The following is a 25,787-nucleotide window of genomic DNA, read 5'->3' as shown; positions in this document are numbered from 1 at the left end:
TTTGAAGGGCAAGGTGAGATCTGAAGCAAAGGTCTAAAGATTTAAGGGTATGGAATGATTCTTTTTAGATTAAGGGCAGTAGGCTGGGCATGGGATGTCATTTTACAGATCTTTTAGTCAAGCCATTTAGAAACACATTCTGAGTAATGAAGATATCCAAATAAAACTGGATTTATGCAAGCAACACATCTGGGACAGGTATTAAATATTACAAATATTGCCAGTAGCTGAGAACACTTGCTAGGCTAAGATCTCTACAGATAGTACATGCATTACAATTGGGGTTTTTTATTCATTACTGATGAAAACAAAAAAAAGCTTCAGAGAAGGGAAAGCAAAAATTTCTGTAAATGCAGCTTTAGTGTTGTTTTGTATATTGAGAACAATAGATCCATTTTCAAACAGAAAATAGCTGTGGTCCTTAGATTAGAATTGGATGATTAAGTTAATAAAGTAACCATGTAATGTGAAATTTTATTATCATTATAGAATGTGAGTGTTCAATTTAATCACAAATGTTACATTCATTTTTAATTGAGCTGTATATAGTCTCCTTAATGGAAGGCTTGTTTTTTTTCCTTGCACACTCAATATATTTTAATTGAACACCTGATTCTTGCCATCAACACATTAACATCTGGACACTGTTTTATGCATATAGATATACTGATTAAAACTCAGCAGAGAAGCAGATAATGGGAAAATAAAATGACAACATTATAGAACACTTTCAGCCATATTTTTTTATTATATATTGAGAAGCTTTTAATTACCTTATTTCATTTAATTAGTCCCACTGCTTAGGTGGTTTGTTTTTTATTGATATGGCATGTCAGCAACTTTGCTAATTGGCACAAAATGGCATATGACTAAACTGTCTTGTCTAGTTTGGTCCAAAGGAATTTCTTACATTTTTTCCACATTCCTGAGACTTCTTATTTACTTTACAGTCTTTTCAACAATATAAAAAATATTTTGACAGAGCAGCTTGATTTAAAATTTAACATTTCACTTTTCATTTTTGTTTCTGAGTTAAGATTTTTTGTAAGTGATTACTTCCTAATGTATTTTAGCTTCAGAAAATACAATACATTCTGCAGCTTTTAAAAATTTCAGTCTTTCTTCAGAGAGAAAATTAATTTAAAGCATTTTTTATGATTTAGACTTCAGACACAGTCTGTCAGCATTTACAAATTTAGTCTGGAAGAAAAGCAACAGTCCTGTGCCACCCCAGCAGTTGTACTCTAAGGTTTTAGCGATCTGTTTTGCACTGTTCTGTTTTAAGCCAGTGATTTAACAAATCTGACAACTCTTGAGTATTGATGAGCTTGTTATATAAGCATTTTAGTGCATAATATTAATCTCCTATTGATTATTAACACACCTTATAACAGAGATTTTATGTAAATGTAATTGATAAAGAAAGGATTTTTTTGCCTGTGAGAATTTCATTGAATAATTGATAATAGACCTTCTAATTTTAGATTCTTCTGTTCCAAACCATCTTTTATATTTTTCTATGAAGATGTAACATATTTTTTACTTAATAATTTCTAAAGATGTGTGTAGTATCTCTGTACCAGGCAAAAAAGATTACAGTTTAACTAATTAGCATTTTTGGTTTACCAAATACTGATACTTTTGCAAATTTTTTCTATACTTTTTGAGTTGCTGGATAATCTTTATAATGTATGTGTTCAACTGTGTTGGCACTTCAGCAGATGAAGTAACTCATCACTATGCAATGAATGTTCTCCCCCTAATTTGAGAATAAATGTATTATTAATATGTATGACACTGTGCTCCCACAGATTCATGATTTGTGGAACAATAAGAAATTCTACTAATTTAAAATACTCATTTCAAAACTATTTGAAATATAAGTTTCACACTCCTTGCCCTGAAGTTTAATTCAACCACTTTTTGTGATTACGCAGTAGCATTTTCTTTCCTCTTCAAGTCTGTCACAAACAGGTAACAGGGATCGATTTAAATGAGTTTTTTAGTCTGGGCCATGGCATTTTACATGTCCTGACATCCACAGGAGGGCAGCATGGTTAAATCAAGGGAGAAGATGTGAGTATGATCATAATGCAGCTAAATGAATCTCACTTTTGATTGTTTATATCGTCTTGTGAAAGTGTTTGTAATTGAAAAAAGTGCATGTTTTCCTGGCCAGGACAGGTAAAGGAGCTGCATGTTAATTTTAGAAGTTTCAAAGTGTAGCTTCTCAGTACCTATAAACATTAAGTTTTTCTGTTTATATACATGATCCATTTTGGAAGAAGGTCTAAAAATATTTAATGTGGGAGTTATTAAAGCCTAGTTGAAAATTTAATTCTGTAAATTCCAATAAATTCTGTTACAATATTGTGGTAAATAAAATATTTGAAGACTGGAGACAGCTATTCTTATATGTTTACAGGACACAGTAACTGCCCTATCCTCTAATACTTGACTGAGCTATAGCAGAAAATTAGTCCTTTTATATACATGTCTAAATATATATATATACACACACACATGTAAAATTCTGTTTGGGGAAAGACATTAAAAAAATCTAAATCTCAGATTTGAACAAAAATTATGAGTAGCACTAAAAATATTCATTGTATTTTTTTTTAATTGATCACCCAAACTCCCATAGAAGACATGTTATTCATTTGGGTTTGAATATTTGAATAGCAAATAAATGCTATTTTTCAAAAAGTACTTCTAAAACATGAAGTGAGAAGAAGCTTTACTTCTTACCTCTGCTCACATCCAATTCATCGGCACCACAGCTTCTATTTTCTCTGAGATTTTATGGATTTTAAAAGGAAATTATTTAATGGCAATTTTGTAGGTGAATATCAGTGTAGCATTGACGTTTTGGGAAGACAGTTGTCAGACAAGTCTGTGCAGCAGCAATGGACTGACCCCAGTAGATGGCTCTGATGCTCCCTCACAGGCAGTATTCTGTATTCCTAAACTCCTACAGCTCCAGTCACGAATCAGTTCCAGTTTAGCAACTCCAGTGGGAGAACAGTATTTGAATGTTTTGTTTTCTACATATTTGTTATGATAAAGAACTTCTGACAAAGAGATAATTCGTGCTGTTTTTATAGGCTTATATCTTTCTTGCATAGCTTTTTTTTTCCCTAACCAACACCCAAACTAAAACCATCATAGGATTTTTTTTCATAATTATATCAATCAATTTTTAAAATCCTAAATACATGAAGAAATGCATAAGGAACTTTTTCAACGGGCATATATTTTTCAGTGATGCATTTCTGTTGTTTTCTGGTATAAGTCCTGCAGAAATCAGTTTGCTTGTGTATGGCATTTCCAAGGATAAAAATCCAATTTTTTTAATGATTCTAAAACAAATTCCTGTACACTGAAGTCCCCTCCAGTGCCACAAGACAATTGCTGAATAGTACTAGTGGGTGCCAGTTTCAGTATGAACCCTACAAGCTGCTTTCAGGCACAGCTGGTTGAGATGTGGAACTGTGCTACTAGGTGTAGATTTTAAACATTTTAAATGGTTGAGAAAATCATTACAGAAATTAATTTAAGCAAAAACCCATTCAAAAGTTTCAAACACAGAGACCCCATTTCTATATGAAGAAGCTTCTAGGGACAGTATCAGCATGAATATATGAGGAATCTGTGGGAATATATACCTGCATGCTTCCTTCCATGTCCTGTTGAGAATGAGGCATGGGCCTGAAAGTGCTTCAGAGTGTCCGCTGCTGTGTTCTTTTGGAGAAGTTTCTTCCAAAGTGACATGGAGTCAGAAGTCTATTTGTTTCTCTGGCAGCTTTAAAATTCTAAATGTATTCTATATAGGGAAGTTTTTAAAAAATTGATGTTTTCAGAGAACTGGGCCATACTATGAAAGCCTTCTTCCTTGTTTTTGCCCTTGTATTATCATCAAGAGATGACCGGGAGTGTAAAAGTACTGTTTTGAATCTAGTTTTTGATGAAAGGATCACCTACAGGTGTCATTCTGCACCAGTAGGTTTTTTGAGGCAGAATGACTCTATTAGAATATTAGATTAGCCTTACTGTCTTGGACCAAATGTTCATCTAACCTGTCTTCCACTATGGCCAGCATCAGATGAGTTGGAAAATTTTTATAAGAATAATTTTAGTATTCTTTCATTCTCCACTCATCTGCAGATGAAGAACTTTCTGAGCCAGATATGACTCTTTGCATATGCAAACATTCATTGCAATTAAATTTCTCTTTTGCAGCCTGTTCAGGAATGCCTAAAATGCACAATGAAATGTAACTGATTTGGCTTCATGGAAACAAGCCTCAGTGGTGGCACTGCTGTGTAAGAGTGGAAATTAATGTCCGGCACTGTTCCTACATTCCTTAGAGGTGCTCAAGACACGAAGGAGACAGTCCATACCACTGATACACAACAGCGTTGTGTTGTCTTGCTGTTGTGTGCTGGGTAGACAGAAAAGTGGTACTCATTGGATCCAATGTTTACATGAAGTCTGCTAAGTTAAATGGGAGTTTTTCAGTGTATGAGAACATGAAAAGTCAAAATTTCAATCCAGAAGAAAATCATATAGTTGCCAATAAAAAGCTTTTCATTTCTGCAGCATGGGGAGAGACTGCTATTTAAAAGATTGTGCATGAATTCCAAAAAGGTTAACTGCATTTTTGCCACTGCTGCTTAAATTGTCCTGTAGTGCTTTTCATTCTGGATCGTTCTGTAGTTGCACAAATAAGAAGATTTGTTTTCTGCCAAGTGTGACAAACATTTTGAAATCTCCATAGTCAATGTCATCTCTACTCATTATTATCTGAGTTCAGCCATTGCATCCACAGAAGTTTTACCTCATAGAATTGGCTGAAAAGGGCAAACAGGTTTATTTTTCTGAATTGTGCTTCAAAATGAATAATTCTGTCAGGCAGCAAATAACAAACATTTTCCATGAATGCCACATGGTTGACTTTTCATGATTCCTACATACAGAAAACCTCCTTCATATCATCTCTTTTCATGCAACTAATTACAACAGCTAAGTTAAGAGTCTGCACTGTAGAGATCTGAGAGAGCTCAGGGAGACAGAAGGATGCTTCCAAAGGGTAATCTGCAAAGTTCTGAAGAGGAAATATACCCCAAGCACTTTACACTGGATCCCTACAAAATACAAAGGAAACGTGATTACTGAAAGTGGCTGAGGGGAGTTGCAAAGACAAATGCATTTAATTTGCTAATTTGCTGTTTCCCTTATAACATTTTCTTTTCTCTCTTTTTTTTTTTAATCATAAGTGTGTTGCATGTTTTGACACACAGTTAAAAGGCTGAACAGCTTTACAAGCTTCTGAAATGCATTTTCCAACTTCTGGAAGATAAGGGCTATTGTAAGGCTTTCCTGAGTGTTTCTTCTGGTGCACTAGGACTTCAAGTTTTGAACAGTCTTGCTCTTTTCCACTTCGGTTTCTCTCCCAACAGAAATTAATGTGGAAATACTAACCTCCTGCACTGGACATGTTGTGAGGAGTAATTGCTTGGTTTATAAAGCACTTGACTAAGTGTCAAGTAATGCTCCCATTAAGAGAATAATGCTAAGTAAGTGAGAACTTGCTAAACTGATTTGTTTCAAAGCTTTGGTGGTGTTTTTAAGTGGTGGTTTTAATTGAATTCCTTTAGGGTTTTTTTTTTTAATCCAGCTATCAAGAATTTTTAAAAATTGTTTGAAAACAATCATCTCATTCTGAATAAGCATCTTCTGTGTGCACAAATTAAAGTGCTAGACTTATTCATTATCATAATTTCTGTCCTTCCTTTCAAATCACAAATAGGATACCAAGTATCCTATTTGTGATCCTTCTCATGCCTTTGCTAGCTTAGATATACCACTTTATGCTAATTCATAAGTACTTTAAAATACTTACTCATGATAATGACAAGAAATGTTATGAAAATACTTAGAATTTACTGTCTTTAGAATGAAAATATATGTATCTCATTCTTCTAACATGTTTTATTTAAAAAATAACTCTGCTGAGGTCTGTATTCTTTATGAAGTATAAATTATATTAATACAAAAATGGCAGTGAAAAGGAGTACATAACTGGTCAGAGATAATCAAAGCCAAGTATCATTCCTGAAGGAGCTCTCTGCTCTTACTATCTCCTACCACCAAAGTTTTCAACACCTTTTGACTGTTTCCATCAGTGGATGTGTATGACCTAGAAACAAAAGTAAATTTTTCGTGCAAACAAGCTCTCAGCAATTTAGGCTTTCTAGATCACATGGAGAGGTGTTTAGGCTGGGCACCCAGCTGCTTCTGGGCGCTCAAGATGCTTGCAAGTTCTTTAAGGTCTGTCAGCGTTAAGAATCGTTTCCACAGCCAAAGTGAAAGCTTAGGGGAGAGCAGTGCAATTGACATTTTTTCTACTACTTCAACATCAGAATTTAAATTTAGGTTTTCCCTTTGAAAAGCAGTTTCTTTGCTCCTGCTTTCTGTGCTTTTGTGGTCACAGGCTATTATTTTTTTAGATGAAATTAAACCAAGAGATCACCTTCAGGGATGTACCCATATATTCTGCAAAACACTGGTAGCTGTTTTGTCCATGGGTTCAGTTCAGAGCTAGTCCAAAGTAAAGTGCCTCAAAAAGCACAGAGGGTGGATGTCAGCTCCTCAGCACCAGCTATTTTGCAGCAGTGCTGCATTACCTGTTTACATTGCAATTAGATTATATTAGAATCAGAGTGCTTTCTACATTTATGTTGCATCTGAAGGATTTCATTCTTTTATTGCTTGGAATTCTTTCAAGGCTAAAGAATGTTTCTCTGTCTTGACGAACACTCACATTTACATGCCAGATAGGTTTCATGATATGATGTAAATTAGATTAATAATTCTCAAGTTGCCATTGTAGTTACCTCTCAGGTTCCATAAGTACTGGCATGCATATTCACAAATGGTGAAGCGCTCTAGAGTGCAGTAAGATACCACTGATAAAGAATCTAGGGATAGCAGGTCGTCCAGCAGTCATAAAACCATTTAGACTGTAAGTGAAAAGTGTTTAGCAGGGAAAAAAGCCGCACATTTTCCTGTTCATGCCATGCGTATCTTGCTTATTGGAGTAAATGGAACTGTTTTCTGTGGCTGTGATGTTTTTATTACTTGACATTCTTCAACGTTTCTTTATTCTTAGCAAGCATAATTACAGTAGTTTAGGCTGATTGTTTTTCATTTCATCTGTTGAAAGCTTACTTAGTTCTCTTTTTCAAGAGCACAGAAAGGACTAAAATGAATTTGAAAATGTTTACAGCTAGGTTTCTTATGACCCAGGTCATATTGTTGTCTTGAATCAGTTTTCTCCTTGTCCTCAACTGAAAACAAAAAAATTTCTTAATCTTGCAGGGTTAAATAAAAGGAGGAATGCAGTGCAAGGAAGATTCCTTTTATGCAAGACGCGGGGATGACTGAAAGTGCCTGTGGGCATTTGGTCCCCATTGGCTCTCTCAGCGAATGCAATGATGCCCATGGATAGCCTGTATTGTTGTCAGTTAAATGGGATCATGAGTGTCTGAAAGGTGTTTGAGAATGAACTGAAAATCATTTTCACAAGTGGATGATTACTTCTGCCACATGTTAACCGAACTCTATCAGAGTGGCCCAGATTTTTGAGACTGCATTAATTGCTCTTTCAACCTTGACTGAGGTTTCTGTTTAAGAAAGGCCTTTGCTGGACTAAACTGCTACACGTATTGATTTTTCTTTCTATATTTTTTTCATTGTTTGTGATAAATGAAGCCTTTTACAAGTAGAGAATTTATCATTCAAAATGTAGATAGATTGCTTCATTCCTTAGAATAAAAAGGCTGGTCTAAAAATGATCTCTGTAGAAGGAGTAAGTCCATTCTGATTTCTCCCTCAGTGAATAGCTCTGGTATTCCACACACAATTATGCTTTTTCAGCTATTCATTAGTGCTGATTTTTTTCATCAAAAAGTGGAACCCTGCACTCTCGCAGTGAGGTGAGGACTTAAAGCAAATAAGCTGCCATCTTATGTCTGTCATCATGTAACTGAAACTGAACTATAATATTTAGCAACACGGTTTTGCATTTTGGTAGCACAAGGAAATGCACTTTGAGAGATGTACAAACTTTGTGTAATTACAACATGGTTATGCCCAGACTTCTACAAGAAAATGTTTGCTCATTTTATTTGTTCTGTTTCTGGAGAAGAAAATCATACTGACTGAGATGAGATGATATATAAAACATTTTTATCCGGGTGTTTCTGTGCTTTGTAGTGGAAATGTAATTTCTTGTAATTTTATTTATTTCCCAGGAAAACTAAATATTAAAAGGGGGGGGGGGGTTGTACCATGTTGTAAGAATTGTGAAGTATAATCATGTAATTCTGTGACTTCATACAAATCCATTTTTTATTTTTTCATTTGGGAGTGAGTGAAGAGGAAAAAAAAGCAATATTAAATAATATTGAAGAAAAGAAGATTGCAAAAGATTGTTTTTAAAAGAAAAAGTCTCAGAAAAGTGATTGCATGGTTTGTACATTTGGTTGGATTTTCATGTTACTACAAAACATGTTAGAAAATCTTATTGGGGTGACATTTAACGACTTATCATATTTTCTGTTTGATTAGTACAAGCAGGTATATTAGTCCTAAGTTACTGGAAATTATGTGAGTAATATAAGAAAACTGAAGAAGGCAACCACACATGCATAGTAACTATGAATATACTTTCTAATGTGAGTTAGAACAGACATAGATGTTATGTGTAAGTATCTCATTTATTATATACTTTTACAGAATAGAACTCTGTCATCTATATATGTTTCAATGTACATGAAAAGACCAATCCTTTCTCCTTGTCGGAATATTTATTAAGCATTCCAAAACATGATCTTAAGGAGAACTCAAAACAAATCTAAGCAGTTACTATTATGGTGTTCAGATACAGGGGAAGTATTTCAGTGTCTTCTTTCCATGTATATGGCTGAACTTTAATAATTCAAGGATTATTTTAGATTATCCCAACTTTGGAACCCAAATGAGAGCAAGAAAAATTGAAGCAAATGGTGGTTTTAGTGTTTAGAGATATGGAACTGGCACTTCTGAATATCAGTTTCTCGTTTGTATTGCACTAAATCTTTTGCCTAAAGGTACAGTGTTTGAGTGGCTGTTCTGTGTTTCTTGTTGCTGCTGAGGATGTTTAAAATAGTCTGAGCAACTGATGCTGTGCATTTTGTGTACATGATTTTGGATGGAGAGAGGGACTGTGTCTTCTGGGTGAGTGCAGATACACTGATGGGTAGAGAAACAGCAGGCAGCGGCTCTGTGAGTTCATGACTGAGATTCTGTTCTGTCTTTCAGTACTGGCCTTTACCTGAGACTCATGGAAAGTTGCACATTTGTCCATCTTAAAAATAGAACATTCTTCAACTTAGCTCTAAGGCTTAGCTCACTTCTGAATCTGTTAACCTATTAATTTTCTGCTCCAGTTGTGAAGCCGAAGTGTCATTTAATTGTGAAAACTGGCTATTGAAGATTTTTTCTGTTCTAGACCTCAACTGCAGTTTCTACAGATCCTAGATGTTGCTGTCTAAATATAGGAAGGTTCTTGAAGATTCTTAGGTCCTTTGCTCCCTTTTTTTTTTCTTTTTTTTTTTTTTTTTCTCCAAATACAAAATGAATGAGAAAGAAAGACTCAAAGAAGACTTTAGAAGCCTAGACAGGTCCTTCCACCTAAAAATGTTAGACTCTTGACTAACAATTAATCTCTTTATCTTTCAGGAGCAAACACACTTAGGATGAGCACAGCATATATTCCTTGTAAATGGCTGAAACTTAAGGAAAAAACTGGTACCATTAGAGATGTCACTGGAAGAGGGATTAATAACATAACTGTGTGTTTATAGTGATTTGTAAAACCAGACAGCATAAGTCTTTGCATTTCTATACTAAATCCCAGCTTTGTGTCGTGAATTTTATTTTCTTTGTAACCTGATGTTATGTACGATCTGTGAATTTTAAAGTTAGGTAGTTAATGTTCCACTCCTTTGTTTCCCAAGGAAGCTCTTATTTAGAGCCTTAGAAGTGATTTATAGGAGGAATAAAAGTGCACATTGCTATTTAATTTCTCTTTGTGTGCTTTATTTTTTTATACTTTTGAATTTACTGTATATTATTTCTCCCTGTACTGCAGAACTGTAGGTGGTATGTCTTACATGAAGAGCAATTTAAAAGGCAGCCAAGTAATATAAAAACATCTTCTTTTCTCTGATTAAAAATGTTCTTTTAAGAACTCATTTTAAAAGCACATTTCTGGAGCAGGATCAGTTAATAATGAGAAAGAATTAGCATAGAGTTTCTAAGGTTGGGTTACTTGTTTTCTGATGTGCAAGAGGCAAGAAGTCTTTGTTAATCTGTGGTTTCTTTACAGTCGTTTAAGACATGCCAAGAGGGTGGGAACATGGTCAGGATGTCTTTGTACTGTGCTGATGGTCAGGATATCTTTGTACTGTAGTGATGGTCAGAATATCTTGGTACTGTACTGATGGTCAGGATATCTTTGTGCTGTAGCTTTGAAGGACTGTGTATTTTCAATGGGATTTTCAAAATGCAGTTTCAAAATGGGGCAGTTACCTTCTCACATATATAAAAAAATCCTTCATGATACTCCAGGGGATGCAGGGGGATGCAGTGGATGAATCGCCATGAAGAACAAGGCAGTCTTAGGACTGAGAGAGACCAAAGACCACCCAAGGACTTTTTTACTTTTCTCCCTCAGGTCATTAAGCTTCAAGGTTATGTGAAATTCATAATTTATTTCCCCTCCACCCTCTGACAATAGTAAAGAGATTAGCAAGGCAAGAGCAATGTTGTGTGCTTTGGGGAAAGGTAATGCTCTAAAACATATATGAAAAGAAAAACAGTTTGTATTTTGTGGGAGAATGTGTGACCATAGGTCTGTGAGGTAAATGCTTCCTTAGTTGCAAAAAAATATAAATTTTAAAATAAACCCTAGTAGGTCCTTTTTTTTGTACCATTTCTGACATAACCCTTACTCCTTTATTTTCATTGAATTTACAATAGCCACAGAATTAAGTTTAAAAGACTGGAAAGATCTGGAATATTGAAAAAAGGCCACATCAACTGGTAATTGTGTACACAAAGCCAATTTTTTTTTCCTTCTCATACAAATAAAAAGCAGAGTAACCAAGTAAGGTAGACCTTCAATACAGGTGTAGCAGAAGTCAGAGAACTTCTGTTCTTCTGTTTTCATAATAATAATGGAGCCACTACATAATCTAAAAACAACATTTGTAACCAGTACGCTGAACTTTTATTTTAGACATAAATTTGTCCTTTGTGGTGCTTAATGTGGGAGAAAATGTTCTTGAGAGTACACCCAGGACAGGTATAAAAAAGTTTTTGCCTTTATCTTGCTTACTCATTTCATATAAGATGTTGGTTCATTGCTCTGTTTTTTGACTTTGGTGCAAACTACCAGGCAGCAAAGCCACAGAAGTGAGTGGAGGGCAGCAGACCATAGTCTCTTACCAGAGAGGCCCCTGTTCATCTAACCAACTATCTCCCATCCTAGCTATTACAGCTACTTCATAATGTGTGTACTGGCATCCTCTGGAGAGCTCCCTGTGAAGCCAGGATTCATTGGTCTGAACAATCTTTGTTCTGCCTGTGACCACCCTGGCTGTACCCGAGGTCCTTGACAGAAGCTGGCCAGCCAGAAGGGGCATCTCCTATGTCATGTTTTGCTCTCCTGTCAGGTTTTAAGCAGCAGATTGTTACCACTCATGGGCTCTTGCTTACAATCTCACAGCTCATCCTTTTCTTCTTGCTGTCTTTGTTATCAACAGTGCAACATGACCACAGTGACAGAAAAAGTGTCACTATTATGCCAGAAAATTCGCTCCAAATTCTTGGGTAATGAGGTGCTCTCTCTACCACCCAATAGTATCAATATCTATGGTTTTCTCTTCTCACTGGTTGATACTCCTGATTATGTCCTGTGATTCAAAGCCTGGAAATTGCTAAAGTGACAAGGAGTTTTTGTAATCTAAGAGCCTTTATAGTGAAGTACTTCTGTTTGGGAAATTAGATTCTACTTTACTCTGAAAAAAAATTTAATCTTGTGTGTCTGCTAACATTGTGTTATGTGAGCATTTTATCACACTGTCTCTGGGACTGACTTCTCACAGACTAAATAAACACTAGCAAATCTGTGGAAACCAAATGGAATAAAAACTGTGGGGAACATCAACTTGTATAACATTAAGTATTTCTGTGTATCTACTTTAAGCTACTTTTTCCATTTTTCAAATAAAATTGATGAAATAAAATATGATAAGCAGGTTAATCTTTGCAAACATGATCATTTGTTTCTGATTTTTGTCTTGTTTTGAGGGAAAAGGAATGTCTCTTTTGCATTTTTATGATATGAGTAAATAGAAGAAAAATTACTTCTTACACATGACAACACTGAAGAAGCAGCTCAGTAGACAGAGTAAATTAATACACAGATTTTTGTTTGGTCCTTCTAACGTCATGCTTCTTATTAATGGAAAACCACTCCCTTTATTATTTCCTTTGCAGGTACTTGTATGCTCTAGGACAGAAGGTTTGGAAGCGGTGGAAAAAACGTTACTTTGTCCTTGTTCAGGTTAGTAGCCAGCCATGAAATTTCAATAAAATAATTCTTGAACTATGAATTATGTATGATTTCTGGAATAAATCAGTATGTAAATCAGTATCTTCAGGCAACACATGCAGTACTACTCCAAGCTTCTTACAGCACAGAGACATCCAGCTTTTTTTTTTTTTAATTTGTATACCTAGTAAACAGAAATGTTACCAAGTTTTACACAGATATATATAAATGGGTCCATACACTGAGCAATGTTTCAACTGAAACCCGTAAATTTCTGGATGAAATTTTTGTGACCTTGTAATAGTCTGGTGACAGCTTCACAGCACTCAATTTTAAATTTGACAGCTTTGACCAGCACTCAATTTGAAATAAAATCATATATTACAAAATGGATTGTACTTACTGTTTAATTTATTCTATCTCAGTAAATATTTCCTGCCTTTGAAATTAAAGCAACAATACCTATATTAAGAACTTTTTCTGATTTTTTAAAATAATGCTATTTTTTTCCTTTCTTGTAACATTAAATTGGGTAAAATTATATAATTGTTACATAAAATTTGGTGCAATAGTTGTTCTTTGCCACAAAAATGTGCTGTGCTCATATTTTATAACTTTTTGTCCAAACCTGAACTGTTAGTATTTTCACATGCTAGTGAATGGTGATATTGACTTGAGATAAATAGAAAAGTAGATTTTGAGTGGCCAAAACAGAAGAATTAATGATTTTAGTAAGTCTTTGGAAAAAAGTCATTGTTTTCTGTTGGTGTTTGTCTTCAGATTATATTTGAAATTCTTCACAGTAAGTCCGGAGATTACTGTTCTGTCTCCTTTGTTTTATTGACAGAAAACTCTTAAAGTCTCAGTCTCCATAAGTATCATACAAAGATTGAAGCCTGTTAATGAGGCTTTTTAAAGAACAAAAACTTCTAAAACTGCTTTACAGAAAGTCTGATTTCTTTATCGCTCCATCAGTCACACTCACCTGGTCTCCTCGTACTCCTAAATGATTAAAATCCTAAGGTTGTTAAAAAAAAAGAACTGAACAAGTTCTTTATTAATGTTAAAAGCCAAGAATATTTGAAGGAAATTCTGTAAAGTCTACAGAATTCATCTGGTTTTTGATTTTACCAAGGACCTGTGTGAAGTGATGAGGACATTTTGTGACTCTTAATATTTGTTGGGAAGATCTCTGTATAGGATAGCTGTCAAGGCATGGTTGTGAACAGAAAATAATTTCAAGTTGCAAAGAAAAACAGTAATACTACATGCTCCCTTGTCCTTCGTGCTTTTCTTCAACACTTACCCTACTTGTCACTCCTTTCACAGAAAGAATGAATTTGTTCTTTTCCTCTAAGCCACAGGTGTCATCTGATTTTTAAATTGTACATCTAAGAGACACGCAGTCTTCATGTGTGTGTAATATGGAACCATCATCTGGGAGACTGGTTTATTCCAGTCAAGTTAATTTTAACTATTTTCTCCTCTCTATGCTGAAATTGAAATACTGGAGGAGAATATTACAGGAATTTTCCTACTGTGATGGGATTTAGTCATCTATTTCATTTTAAAACAGCTATCAATTCAATAAAGCTATATAAAAAATACAATGTTAAATCAATATTTACTGTCCAGACAGCTCTGGCTCATTGATATAGTCCTGCTGTGATACATTCACTGGCAATAAGCTGAAGTCAATACATGTGAAATAAGCATTCAGTAATGGACCAGTCTGTTGTATTGATATATTATTGACATATTGACAAGTCTTCCTCTATGTATTAACTTCTAGCATACAGTAGTAAAACATCAAGGACTTGAAATTCAGTGCTAGAACAGAGGCTGCTAGTATGGTTTACACACACTTTGAAAATTTAACTCAGTTGTGTCAGTAGATGAATAATGTTGACTTTTTCCAAGTCTGTTGGCCAGGTATCCTACAGTCCTTGGAGATGAGAGTTTCAGAGGCGCATATACATTCAGTTCCCTTTAGTTTCAAGTGTTCACAGATTGATGTGCTCTTTCTTCTGGTCATCCTCTATAATCCTCCCAGGTCTTCATGTAAAACTGCGAGCGGAGCACCTTGGTTTTATTTCAGTGTTTGCTTTTCTCCTCACAGATATCACATTTCTTTCTTTATCATTCTTTATCTTTTCAGTCAGCTTTTCCTCACCTATCCTTATAATTTTCTATTCTGTCTACAGAGTCAAAAACCACCTCGTGACAGGTTCTCTTCTTATTGCTTCATAAGCTTTTTGATAATTGTACTTGATCACAGGTAACTGGTGTTGTCCATGTCAGCTGCAGGCAGCTTGGCCTACATGGTACATTATCTAGTGAGCCAAGCAGCGCAGGGCTGGGTGAGAACACAGATGCAAAAGGCACAGAAATTAGACTATAAAATCAAACTGAAGGTTCTGATACTTGCCATCATTAGCTAGAATTGGGCAGATTATACCAGTTTTGTGGTAATTGTGCCACTCATTCTGCAAACAGTACTTTTATGCATAAAAGTTCTTGTTTTCTCAGTTTCTTGGAATATAATTCTTTTTTTCCTCTTACAGTATACTGAGTAATTTGGTCAGTACCACAATACTAAGTATTTTCACTACCAGAATCTAGATGGTTTCTCTTCATTTTTTCATAAAGCACCAGCCCAAAATGTATTTCGGGAAAGTGCAGAGAGATGTGTTTGTGGGTTATTTGTTTTAGAGCTTTTTTTCCTTCATTTTGGCAGAAAGAGGAAAGGAGGAAAAATTCTACACTGTAAATGCTTCAGGGAAAGGGACAAAAAAAGTGGATTTATTTCTTCAGTGCAAATGAAAGCTATTTTAAACCATGGTACCTTTGTTATACAGTTCTGAAATGCAATTCATTAATTAAGAAGTCCTTTCTTATTCAGGTTAGCCAATACACATTTGCAATGTGCAGTTACAGAGAAAAGAAGTCTGAGCCTCAAGAACTGATGCAACTGGAAGGATACACTGTGGATTACACAGCTCCTCACGCAGGTACTTTCATTATTTTGAAGTAGCACAATATATTTGTGTAAAATAGCTGTTTCAATTTGCTCCTTTTGATCTAGCAGCAAAAACTCCCAAGGTTCTTTGGCAGAAAAAAATCCCAAGATTCTTTGGCAATTATTCCACTAGGACATTCTGATGTGAAAAATCATGCTTTTAGAAATAAGTTTGTTGCAAGACTAATGAAAAATAAACTAAATTTTCCTGAAACATTGTAAGATCACATATAATACAAGGAGAAAATTGTCAGTCCTAGTTAGTCTTCCCCTTTTCTCTTTTTGATGGTGGTGGCCTGTGGCAGTATACTGTGAAGTATATTCATAAATAATTTAGAAAAGAAGACAAATTATGACAATGCCTGTAAAAGACAAGTTACTCATAGTAATCAAAAATCAGTTTGGAGATACCAGAAGAATCTCCACAAGTTAATATTAAAATGGAAGAGGGAAATCACATGCAGAGAAAAACCAATTCTGCCTATGCAGTGGAGGGTTACAAAATTAGGAGACTTCTGAGACATTAAAGATTTCACTTTGAAAGTGTTGTGTCAATGTTCAGAATAATTGAGAAGGCAAACAATACTCAGGAGGCATTTGGAAAACTGAAATAATTCTGTCATAAAGAAATCCCAGCACAGCCATGTTGGCTGTTGTGTCCTGTTCTCCTTACATGCTCTCAGAAAAAAAACACTGAAATGAGAGAAAGGACTAAGGAAGAGCAGCACTGATAAAGGATATGCAGCTGTCTCTGTTCAATAAGAGATAAAGTTGACAGGGATTTCCAGCTAGTAAAATAATACCAGAAGGAGAATATGTTTAAAAAAAAGCAAAATAGCATATGGCAGAAAGATGAATAAGTAAGTTGGAGCTGAATTTAAAGTGGAGTCACTAAATATTTTCTCCTGTGATTTCCACATTTATTCTACTTATGTCACTTCTATATATTACCATTTCATCCTTATAGCTCTAGATTTATCTTATTTCTAGGTCATAAATACCTATAAATTTTTTTAACACACTCCTCCACACACACACATACTCTGAGTAAAACCAGTGATGTAGTAAACATTGATGGTGATTGAGAAGTAACTTGTATTTATCAAGGTTACCTTCTTATTTACTGCTTCAGGTCTCCAGGGTGGTCGGATGTTTTTCAACGCTGTCAAAGAGGGCGATACTGTGATATTTGCTAGTGACGATGAGCAGGATAGAATACTCTGGGTTCAAGCCATGTACAGAGCCACAGGTCAATCCTACAAGCCTGTTCCTGCAAGTCAAGCTCAGAAGATGAATCTTAAGGGAGGCAATGCCAACACAGATATATCTCCACTTTGTAAGTTGGCTTTTCTTTTCTTTTGTGGCTTTGGTTTTGGTTTTTTGCTGGTAAAATATGTAGCAGTTCCCTCAATGAAGTTTAATTAAGCAGAACTTATTCACTAGGCAAATGTGTCTAGCAGTTCATTGTTAGCCAGAAGCTCTTTAACTCAGATTATTATTAACAACAAGGGAAATCCTGACTTGCGGGTCATCATTTTTATTATAATCCATGAAAATACAGCAATTAGCTTCATATTCCTTACAATTGACCCATATATTACCATGGAGACGGTATTTCGTTTGCATTATATTTTTCATTAGCCGGCCAGTGTAGTGTTGAATAGAAAAGTGTCAATCTATTCTCACAATTTTTATGGATTTCGGTCAGCTTTATCATACATTGTACATATTAGTTACCAAAAAATTGCTATGTAGGCCTTGCAGTACATTGTGAGTTGAAAGACAATAGATGGGCTCCTGGATTTTTTGGCAAATACTGTAATATTAAATTACATATTAAAAATTCTTTAAATTATTCAGGTTTAAAGTTTCATCACCTTTCTTTGAGGAAAGTATGGTTTCAGAGAAATTGAGGCAGATAGCATATATTAAACATATTTTAAATCTTCATATTATGTCTTTGAAAGTATACTGTCATGTAGATATCTGTGCAAAGGAAGCTTTTTTTTTATGTTGTTTCAGAGGCTGAGTGCAATATAATGACCTTTTATAGTAGCCATCAAATTTCTGGAACATCATATGATTATTATACAGTAATACTTCTTCATTATCATATAACCTTACATGCATAGTGATAGAAGGGAGACATATGTTTTAGACTAAACTTGGTTTAGTGTCTGAAGTCTGTAGCAGGTTGATCCAAACCCATTATCTTCCCTCAGTCCTGCTGTCACTCACTCTCACGACCTTCTATTCATCCTCTAATCTTATATCAGTTTGCTTTTAGAAAACTGATTTAGTAAAATGTTTTAGAAAACATTTTAATAAAATGTGCTTGTTAAACTTAGTAATATTTATCTAAAATCTTGAGGAGCTCTCAATGTCATTGAGCTTTTCAATGTCAAGATCATTGAAAAAAGTTTAATCTCAGAAAAGCAATGAAATCTGTTTTTCATCGGAAACATTTTGGAAGGCCATTAATCTGAAACACTTTGTGAAGTAAATCTTTCATTATGGAGCCGTTAAGGTGAAGTAGGATGGAAGTAACATTGCAAAAGCAAAGGTGGGGCAACAGCCAAGAAATGCTTCTGCTCACCTCCTCCCAGTTCCCTGGATTTGTGCTCAGTGGTGGGAGTTCACTGTGTTCCTGCCTAATGTCCCTACTTCATGGGCATCAATTCGAAAGTATAAGAGAAGTGACCACTGACAGCAGTAGCCAAGGACTTGTTCCTGGTTTTGGACACAGTGTTCACCTGGAAGTGAAAGCAAGTAGAAAACTGACCACGAGGCAATGAAAATTATAGAAAGAAAGAAGTACAGAAAACAGTCACAAGTTTGGATATACTGAAACTGTGTTTGCATAGATAAAATTACTAATAGTGTTAAATAATTAAACAGCAATATTGTTATGTCTTGATATTATTGTAGACATTATTTTAGAGGTACTACAGTTGTCAGGTGGAAACCACAGAAAAAGTAAGGATTATTTTAAAGATGTTTTAAGGCAAGTTCAAAGACCTAAAATATCATGTATTTTTCTGTCATGCTTATGTATCTACTTACACAAACTCATATGACTGAACTGTATATAAAGCAAAATTCCATGTTTAAATTATTATTTTCTTTTGGGTTTAATACACTTCAATGTCGATATTTTGTAATAATTCAGAAAATAATTCATAACTTTTAATAATTCATAAATTTCTTTACAATAGAGTAACTCATGGAATTTAATTTAATGTGGTATTTAGAACCATTGTTTGATTGATTTCTGTAATACCCCAGTTCTCTCTACATGAGGAAATTTTTTATTTCATCTCTTACACTTGAGGTAGAAATGGGCATAATCAAATTAACCACTTTTTAAGAAACTTCAGGAACTGGGCTTTTCAGATATAACCTTAAATAATTTTCTCAGAGTCCTACTTCCTTTAAATATATGCTGTGCTGAATTTCTTGAGGCATAGTTTTACTCCTAAGAAGACTTTATAACTAAACTTTTGTCACAATTAAATAGATTCAGTTTCACAAGAAGTTCATTTTCTTTTCCCCTAGAAAAATGTTTACATGAAGCTAGGTGTCTTTTATTTTTAATCAAGATATAACAGCACGTACTTGAGAGCTGGCATATGTATTAAATGAAATTAGTTTCCATTTTTTCTTCGTTACTATGGTACATTTTTAGTATTAAGAAAAAGTGCAGTTTTGAACAGATAATTTGTCAGTCACTGTTTTTATGATTTTTAGTTTCCTATTGATGCACAATTTAAGCATTTCCAGCCAATAGGAGATCACATTGTTTTAGTTTCTACAGTATATCATGCAATGACATCTCCATGTACAGAAAGCAGAAAACCAGATTGGGCCTTGTGAAACAAATGTCAGTTAATGGCATTCAAACCTCAAAAGTCTGTTCCCATTTTCTTTATCCTCTAAGATGAAAAACCAACTCACCCTGACAAAATGTTCCAAAATAATTTTCAATAACTTGGAGAAAGTTGAATATCTTTAAACTGCAGATGTAAAGAAAATTCAACTTGAGGAGAAATGTTTCAATATTTTTCTGTATTGTGCTTAAAAAATATCTTCTTTCATCCTGAAATTTTCTTGATAGTTATGAAAAACATCTGAAACTGGTATTTAACAGAATCAAACTACTGTTGTACTTGTCCAGCTTCTAAAATGTATACTAGTCGATTTTTTCATCTCTAAGTAACTTGGTATTGCAGTGTTGTGGTATTTGGTGACTCCAAAACAAAAGTGAAGATAGGCTAATGTCAGCAATGATCAAGAAAAGGAGACTGACCTTCAGATCCACTGTTCTGCATAAGCATGTTGAATGAAAGAATAGAATCTTTAAGGATGCATGACTATAGAATAGCCAGAAGTTTCCCAAGGACATTAATGTTTCAGGGAAAGCACCAATGAAAAACAGATTAATTTGAATCACATAAAGGTTCAGGAAGTGATCCCTTTTTAATAAGCAGTGTATTAGGAGATACATTCATACAGCTGAAAAGGCTGCTGGAGTGCTTAGCACTGCTAATAACTTGTTCATAACCCAGGACTTAAAAGCAGCACATGAGGGAATTGTCATGTCTTAATGAAGAAATACAAAGCCAAACATCATTCTGAACCTACACCTCATGAGTTCAGAGGGGTGAAGAATTGGAAGAGACAATCTCTTGCAATTCATTACATTTTTAGAAACAAACAAGGTTTTTTTTTGTTTGACATAGTTTTCTTGGCAGATATTGCAGCTTTATGTCCACCATACCCTTTTAGTAACTCCATCCTCCCTGCATGTTTCCCCATTCCCCTTATGTCCATTTCCTGCTTGCCTCCAACCATCCCTGTCTCCCTTTTAGAAAGAAAATGTTTACACCAGCCTCCACCACCTTAGGCAGCCAGTAAGTCACCTGTGTGCTCTCTTCTGTACTAGTCAGGAGCATGTAAAAACTATCCACAATCCTCTTCGGATCTGCCCTTCTACAAAATACTGGCAAGCAGTCAGTGTGGTATCCCCAGCCCGACAGTCAGACCATATGGGCCAGCTGCTTTCTCATTCTCTGCCACTTTCTCTGCAGAAGTAATTTCATGACATGATACCTAAATTATAAAGTTCTGGGGTCATAGATTGTCTCTTTGGCCTGTGTAGTACTTTGGAGTCCTGGTCAATGATCAGGAGTCAAAATGTTCCCAGTGTAAGCTGTCACCATCTGTCTGGAGTGGCACTTGAAGGAATGTAATGCATGTCTTACCACTGTCTTTTCCAACCACTTCCAGCCCCTTCTGGAAGAGAGTCATAGTTCTTACCCTACCAGTCTTAGTCTTTAAATCTTTTTAATCCCTACAATACTAGATTGCTTGCCTCTACCTTCTCTTCTTTCCTGCTTGACTGAGCTAGTTCAAATTGCTTTTACAATGCTTAAAATCAAGCAAAGATGTTACTGAGAGGCACAAAAAGGATGGGTCACCACTCAGCAAGTCCAGTACCTGTAGTTCACCCTAGCACAGAGTAGATGATGCAAGAAATGTATTTGCTTCTAGGCTGGAACAGGGCAGAGATGTTGTGTAGGGATGCTAGAACCACTTGAGTGTGCCAAAACCATGAAAATCTTGGTAGTGTTAGTTCAGTCGACTCTGTATGAGCTGAGTCACTGAGGATGTGATGATTTTAAAGCCTTTGCAGCTGGACTAAAATTTGAAGTTTCTTGCAAAGATAGCAAAAGGCATACTTAGAATGCTGTTCTGCCCTATTGAATATCTTTGTCTAAAAGAGCACTCAAAGAATGTGCTAAAACTTCTGTAATAGCTTTTGTTAGTGTTTAACATTGCTTGAAAATATATTTATTTGTCCTAAAAAGGATAGTTTCCAAAGGATGAAATATACAACCTGAAACAGGCAGTGCAACACAGAAATAGCGGCCAATGATTTTGAGTTAAAGGCAACATGGAAAGCATGGCAACAAATTTGATTAAGAACAGAAGAAAAACTAATTGTGAAAAAGCAAGAAAAATATTAATGCTTCAGTGCTCTCCCCAAATATCTTCCCAATATTTTCCAAGATTGAGAAAGTGTAATGAAAAATGAATTTGTATTTTTTTCTTCATGACAATATAGTTCCTTATATACCTTTTGCATTTGCATGCTGTTTGAACAGGACCTCTGTGGCTCATTTATGTAAGAATTTGAAAAAAGCAATCACTAACATTTTTTAAAGTAGAGTCTTGAGTAATTTTTTAGTCACAGTCTTATACCATTTATGAATTCCTCATAATCCTTGCTCAAATTCTTAAATTTGTTTTAATTCCTTTTTGTTTCAAAATATTTGCCAGTTATCTTGTTTGTACATCATAGCAATAAACAAAAATGTAATGTATTACTCTAGATCTATTTTTCTATTATTTCCTGCTTGCCTACAGCTGGCAAAGGTAAGTTTCTAGTTGTTTTTCTGTTGCTTAAATATGTTTGATAACAGATCTATGACTGTTTGACAATGTTATTTGTACTACTTTATTCACTCAAGATGATCAGTCATGGATCTTTCTTTTAGAATTAAATCTAGCAAATATTTATACTTTTAAATCAATACTTTTGCTTATTTTGCCCAAATTATGTAATAGCAAATTCTGCTTTCACGAGCTGTATTGTGTTCAATAGGTCTCTTTACTCATTATGATCATCTGGATACTGTATCAGTTTGCTGGATCTGTTTCATTTGCCACATCCAATCTTCTGATTTCAAAATACTTAGATTACTTGTCAGTACTTACACCTTCTCTCTTAAAAAGGGGGAATTTTTTTTATATATTGATGTGGTTAACCAGAGAAAAAAACCAAAAGGTTATTTTAAGAATGATTCAGCTCTGTATAATTTTCTAAATGATGGCAAAAAGAAATATTAGTATAACTTCTTTTTTGTCATATGTCTTACTATGAAAAATGTTTATAGTATATGATAAACTGATACAAGAAGGAAAATTTATAAGAAATGCTGAAATCAGTCACAATAAATACAATGGATTTGAAAAGAGTTTTATCCGGGTTTGAACATTTTGGAAGCTACAGATAACTTCATATATTGTTCAGTACTTTTGGTAATGTAGTTGTGTTGATGTCAGTTGTTTATCTTTGAATTAATGTGTTTAAATGCAGTTAAATTGCACTAATTAAGAGAGAGCATTTGTTGTACCTATGTCAAAAATATGAGCTAGATTTGTCATTAATGATAGGCTAGTCTAATGCTCATTGAAATATTGGTAATCTATGTAATCACATATGCTACAGATATTTCAAGCATTTAAAATACATGCTGCTGCTTCTCTGGGGTGATGGTCTCATACCTTACACCATCGACATATTGTCATACTGTTTATTTGCTACATCCACCTTGGTGAAATCTGTCACATGGATGTGACTCTTGCTTTGACAATGCAAAGCCAAGTGATATGAATTAGTTTCTGCATCTTTCTAGGATTTGATGTTGCAGATCCTTCAGCTTGAATTAAATAATTCTCCCATCCACAAATACAGCTGAAAGTTGGACTTGACATGGATCAATATGATCTGGGGCTAAATTTCTAAATGTGACTGATTATGTTAGCATCATGCCCACAGATCAATATTGAGTTTTATTATGAACCTGACTCTATAATTGGGTTTAATCAATAAACTTTTGTCTCCTTTCTTTAGAAATTTTAGATTTCTACTATGCAGGTTTTCAAAATTGCATTTAGGATACACTTAGATCTATACTTTTCTGGTAACGAATATAAAAAGACCTAGGTTTGAATTTAAAGGAACAAAGAGCTAAGACCCTATTGAAAGGGGAAGTCAATTTTTAAGTTGATAGGACTGTTCACCCCAGTACAGTCTATAGAATGCAAGACAGCTAATGTGCTAATACGTAACTAGTCCTTTTGGGCACTGTAAGGCTTTTTCTGTCCATACTAGATAGATAATTCACATTGAAGACTTTGACAAAACATAACATTAATGAAAGCAATCACTAGAGCTTCTCTTTTGATAAACCCGCGGGGTTTAAAGGCGTTGAAAAATGCAATCTGTGAAGAACAATAAATTTGGGCCTTTGATTGAAGTGCCATTTGGGATGGTATGCTTTCTCAATGTATTTACACAAAAATGCTGCTCCCTTTTTCAGTACACTTTGCTGGAAGGTTGAAGGAGCTCTTTGCCATTACTACATTAAGGTTCGTCTCATTAAAAGCTGAGTACAAAAAGAAGGCTGGAAATGACCTAGCTCAAGCCAGTGTGTTCATTTCTGCTCCAGTTTGCCATTTGAGAAGTAGGCTTCAAGCCATGATGAATATTTCTATTAAGTGGTACTTTGAACTGCAGTAAAGATGCTCTTTCTTTTCTGAAGAAATAAATGCATAAACCTGTTTGGGGTTCTTTTCATTTTTTTCTCGTTCTTTTCCTTTTTTTTAATATTTTGTGGTTATTTTGCTAAAAATAGAAGGAGAGCCATACCAAACCAGGAAATTACAGAATATTTTTCATTTCTACTTATAACATTGTTTTTAAATTTAAACATTTTCAGAGCCCACTAGAAAACAATGCTTTAATACTTTTTTCATGTACTATGTTGTGTTTTCTGGCAGCCTTTCTAAATTTTGATTTATCTGTCAGTGGGTAGCAATTTTTTTTTCACTGCTACACTCCATAAATTGATATGATTGATAGAAAAATAATTCAGTAATGATATTTTCAGATTAAAATATCAAGATTCTATAATAATTCACCTGCAAGCATTCCTCTATATAAGTTATTTCTTTGAGATACTTTCAAGAAAGCTTAGATATTGAGACTCATATGTCATGCATACAGTGGTGTTTGTAAGTCTGAGCACACACTCACATGTGTTGTTCTGCACACTTTTCCTTTGTATAACAGATACAGACCGTGGCCAGAAACATGGCATGGATGAGTTTATTTCTGCTAATCCCTGCAAATTTGACCATGCTTCCCTCTTTAGACTGCTTCAGAGACAGACCTTGGATCACAGATTGAATGACTCCTATTCTTGTTTGGTGAGTACTGACTGAAAGATAGATATAAAGAAGTGAGAAATAGTTGTTACAAAGTAGTCCTTTCTTCCTCGTTCATTCAACAACTGCAGTTGTAGGTGGAATAAAGGGTCCAATCGATTGGTTATAAATTTGAAAATTACATACTTGCAAGCGGCTGCTGTGCCACTCAATAGAAAGCAAAGAGACACGCACTATCTTCAATTTCATCAGCTGAAATTTATCATGTCCTCTGGGGAGGTTTGAATAAAAACAGAAAGTTCTGACAATAGCAAGAACTCCTGTGGTAGAATTTACTGACACCTGTACAGGCATTTTAAGGTCCAGATGTAGTTGCCTCAGCTCAGACACATTTTTGTGTATTTGGAAAAGGGAAATTAAGACATTTTCACCTGTCTTATAATTCTTCATTCCACTCCGGTGTGAAGGCAAAACACCAAAGAAGGGAGGCAAACCCATAAGCAATATATGGCCATATATGCATTACCTGAACTGCAAGTAGCAAAGGGAGGGTAGTCATTAGACAAAAGCAAATAGAATGTGATCTCTGTATAAAAATGAATGTTTTCCACATTGAAATACCATCATTACTATCATAAAAGGCAAGATGTTTTTCCTGCAGTTTCCTTTTTGTACAATCATTATCTGTTCTGTGCTTTGCAAACTAGTTGAAGATGGGGCTGCTTCAGGTTTTGTTTTCATTAGGGAAGAAAACCAGCAGCAGTCTCATGGAAGTTCATCAGATTACACACACTTGTTAAACAGGTTTGTATGGGGCAGACCTCGTAACTTCCTGAGGCTTTATTTTTCGCCTGATATTACGCCTGAAATAGTGATCTCTCACTAAGAATCTAAAACGCCTCACAGCACATAATTTTTTTTTCACTTCAATGTCCCAACAGCAACAAAAAAAAAAGATAATGGGGATTTTTACTTATTTTTTCCATTGTTCTGACTAGTCTTGTAATGCAAAGATAATAATTGGAATTTTTAGGATTGTTCTGACTAGTCTTGTAATGCAAAGATAATAATTGTAATTTTTAGGATTGTTTG

The 25,787-nt window shown here is 34.8% G+C and overlaps 1 protein-coding gene across 8 annotated transcripts in view; it reads left to right on the top strand.

Annotated features, from left to right (window-relative positions):
* CADPS2 (calcium dependent secretion activator 2) overlaps positions 1 to 25,787 on the top strand; it is a 280,917-nt gene that overhangs the window by 162,129 nt on the left and 93,001 nt on the right. For 6 of the 8 annotated variants that reach the window (XM_030960018.1, XM_030960017.1, XM_030960022.1 and 3 more), the window contains exons 9-12: positions 12,610 to 12,676; positions 15,567 to 15,675; positions 16,816 to 17,019; positions 24,601 to 24,737. In XM_030960018.1, the coding sequence (XP_030815878.1) occupies positions 12,610 to 12,676; positions 15,567 to 15,675; positions 16,816 to 17,019; positions 24,601 to 24,737 (517 nt within the window). Of the gene's footprint in view, positions 1 to 12,609; positions 12,677 to 15,566; positions 15,676 to 16,815; positions 17,020 to 22,109; positions 22,119 to 24,600; positions 24,738 to 25,787 lie in introns of all 8 variants that reach the window. The other 2 variants (XM_030960014.1, XM_030960019.1) reach the window with 1 other exon arrangement.

The sequence above is a fragment of the Camarhynchus parvulus genome, chromosome 1A (assembly GCF_901933205.1).
Source record: "Camarhynchus parvulus chromosome 1A, STF_HiC, whole genome shotgun sequence".
NCBI classification, from domain to species: Eukaryota; Metazoa; Chordata; class Aves; order Passeriformes; family Thraupidae; genus Camarhynchus; species Camarhynchus parvulus.
Note: the sequence above shows the minus strand (reverse complement) of the source record. Positions and strands in the feature narration are given on the sequence as shown.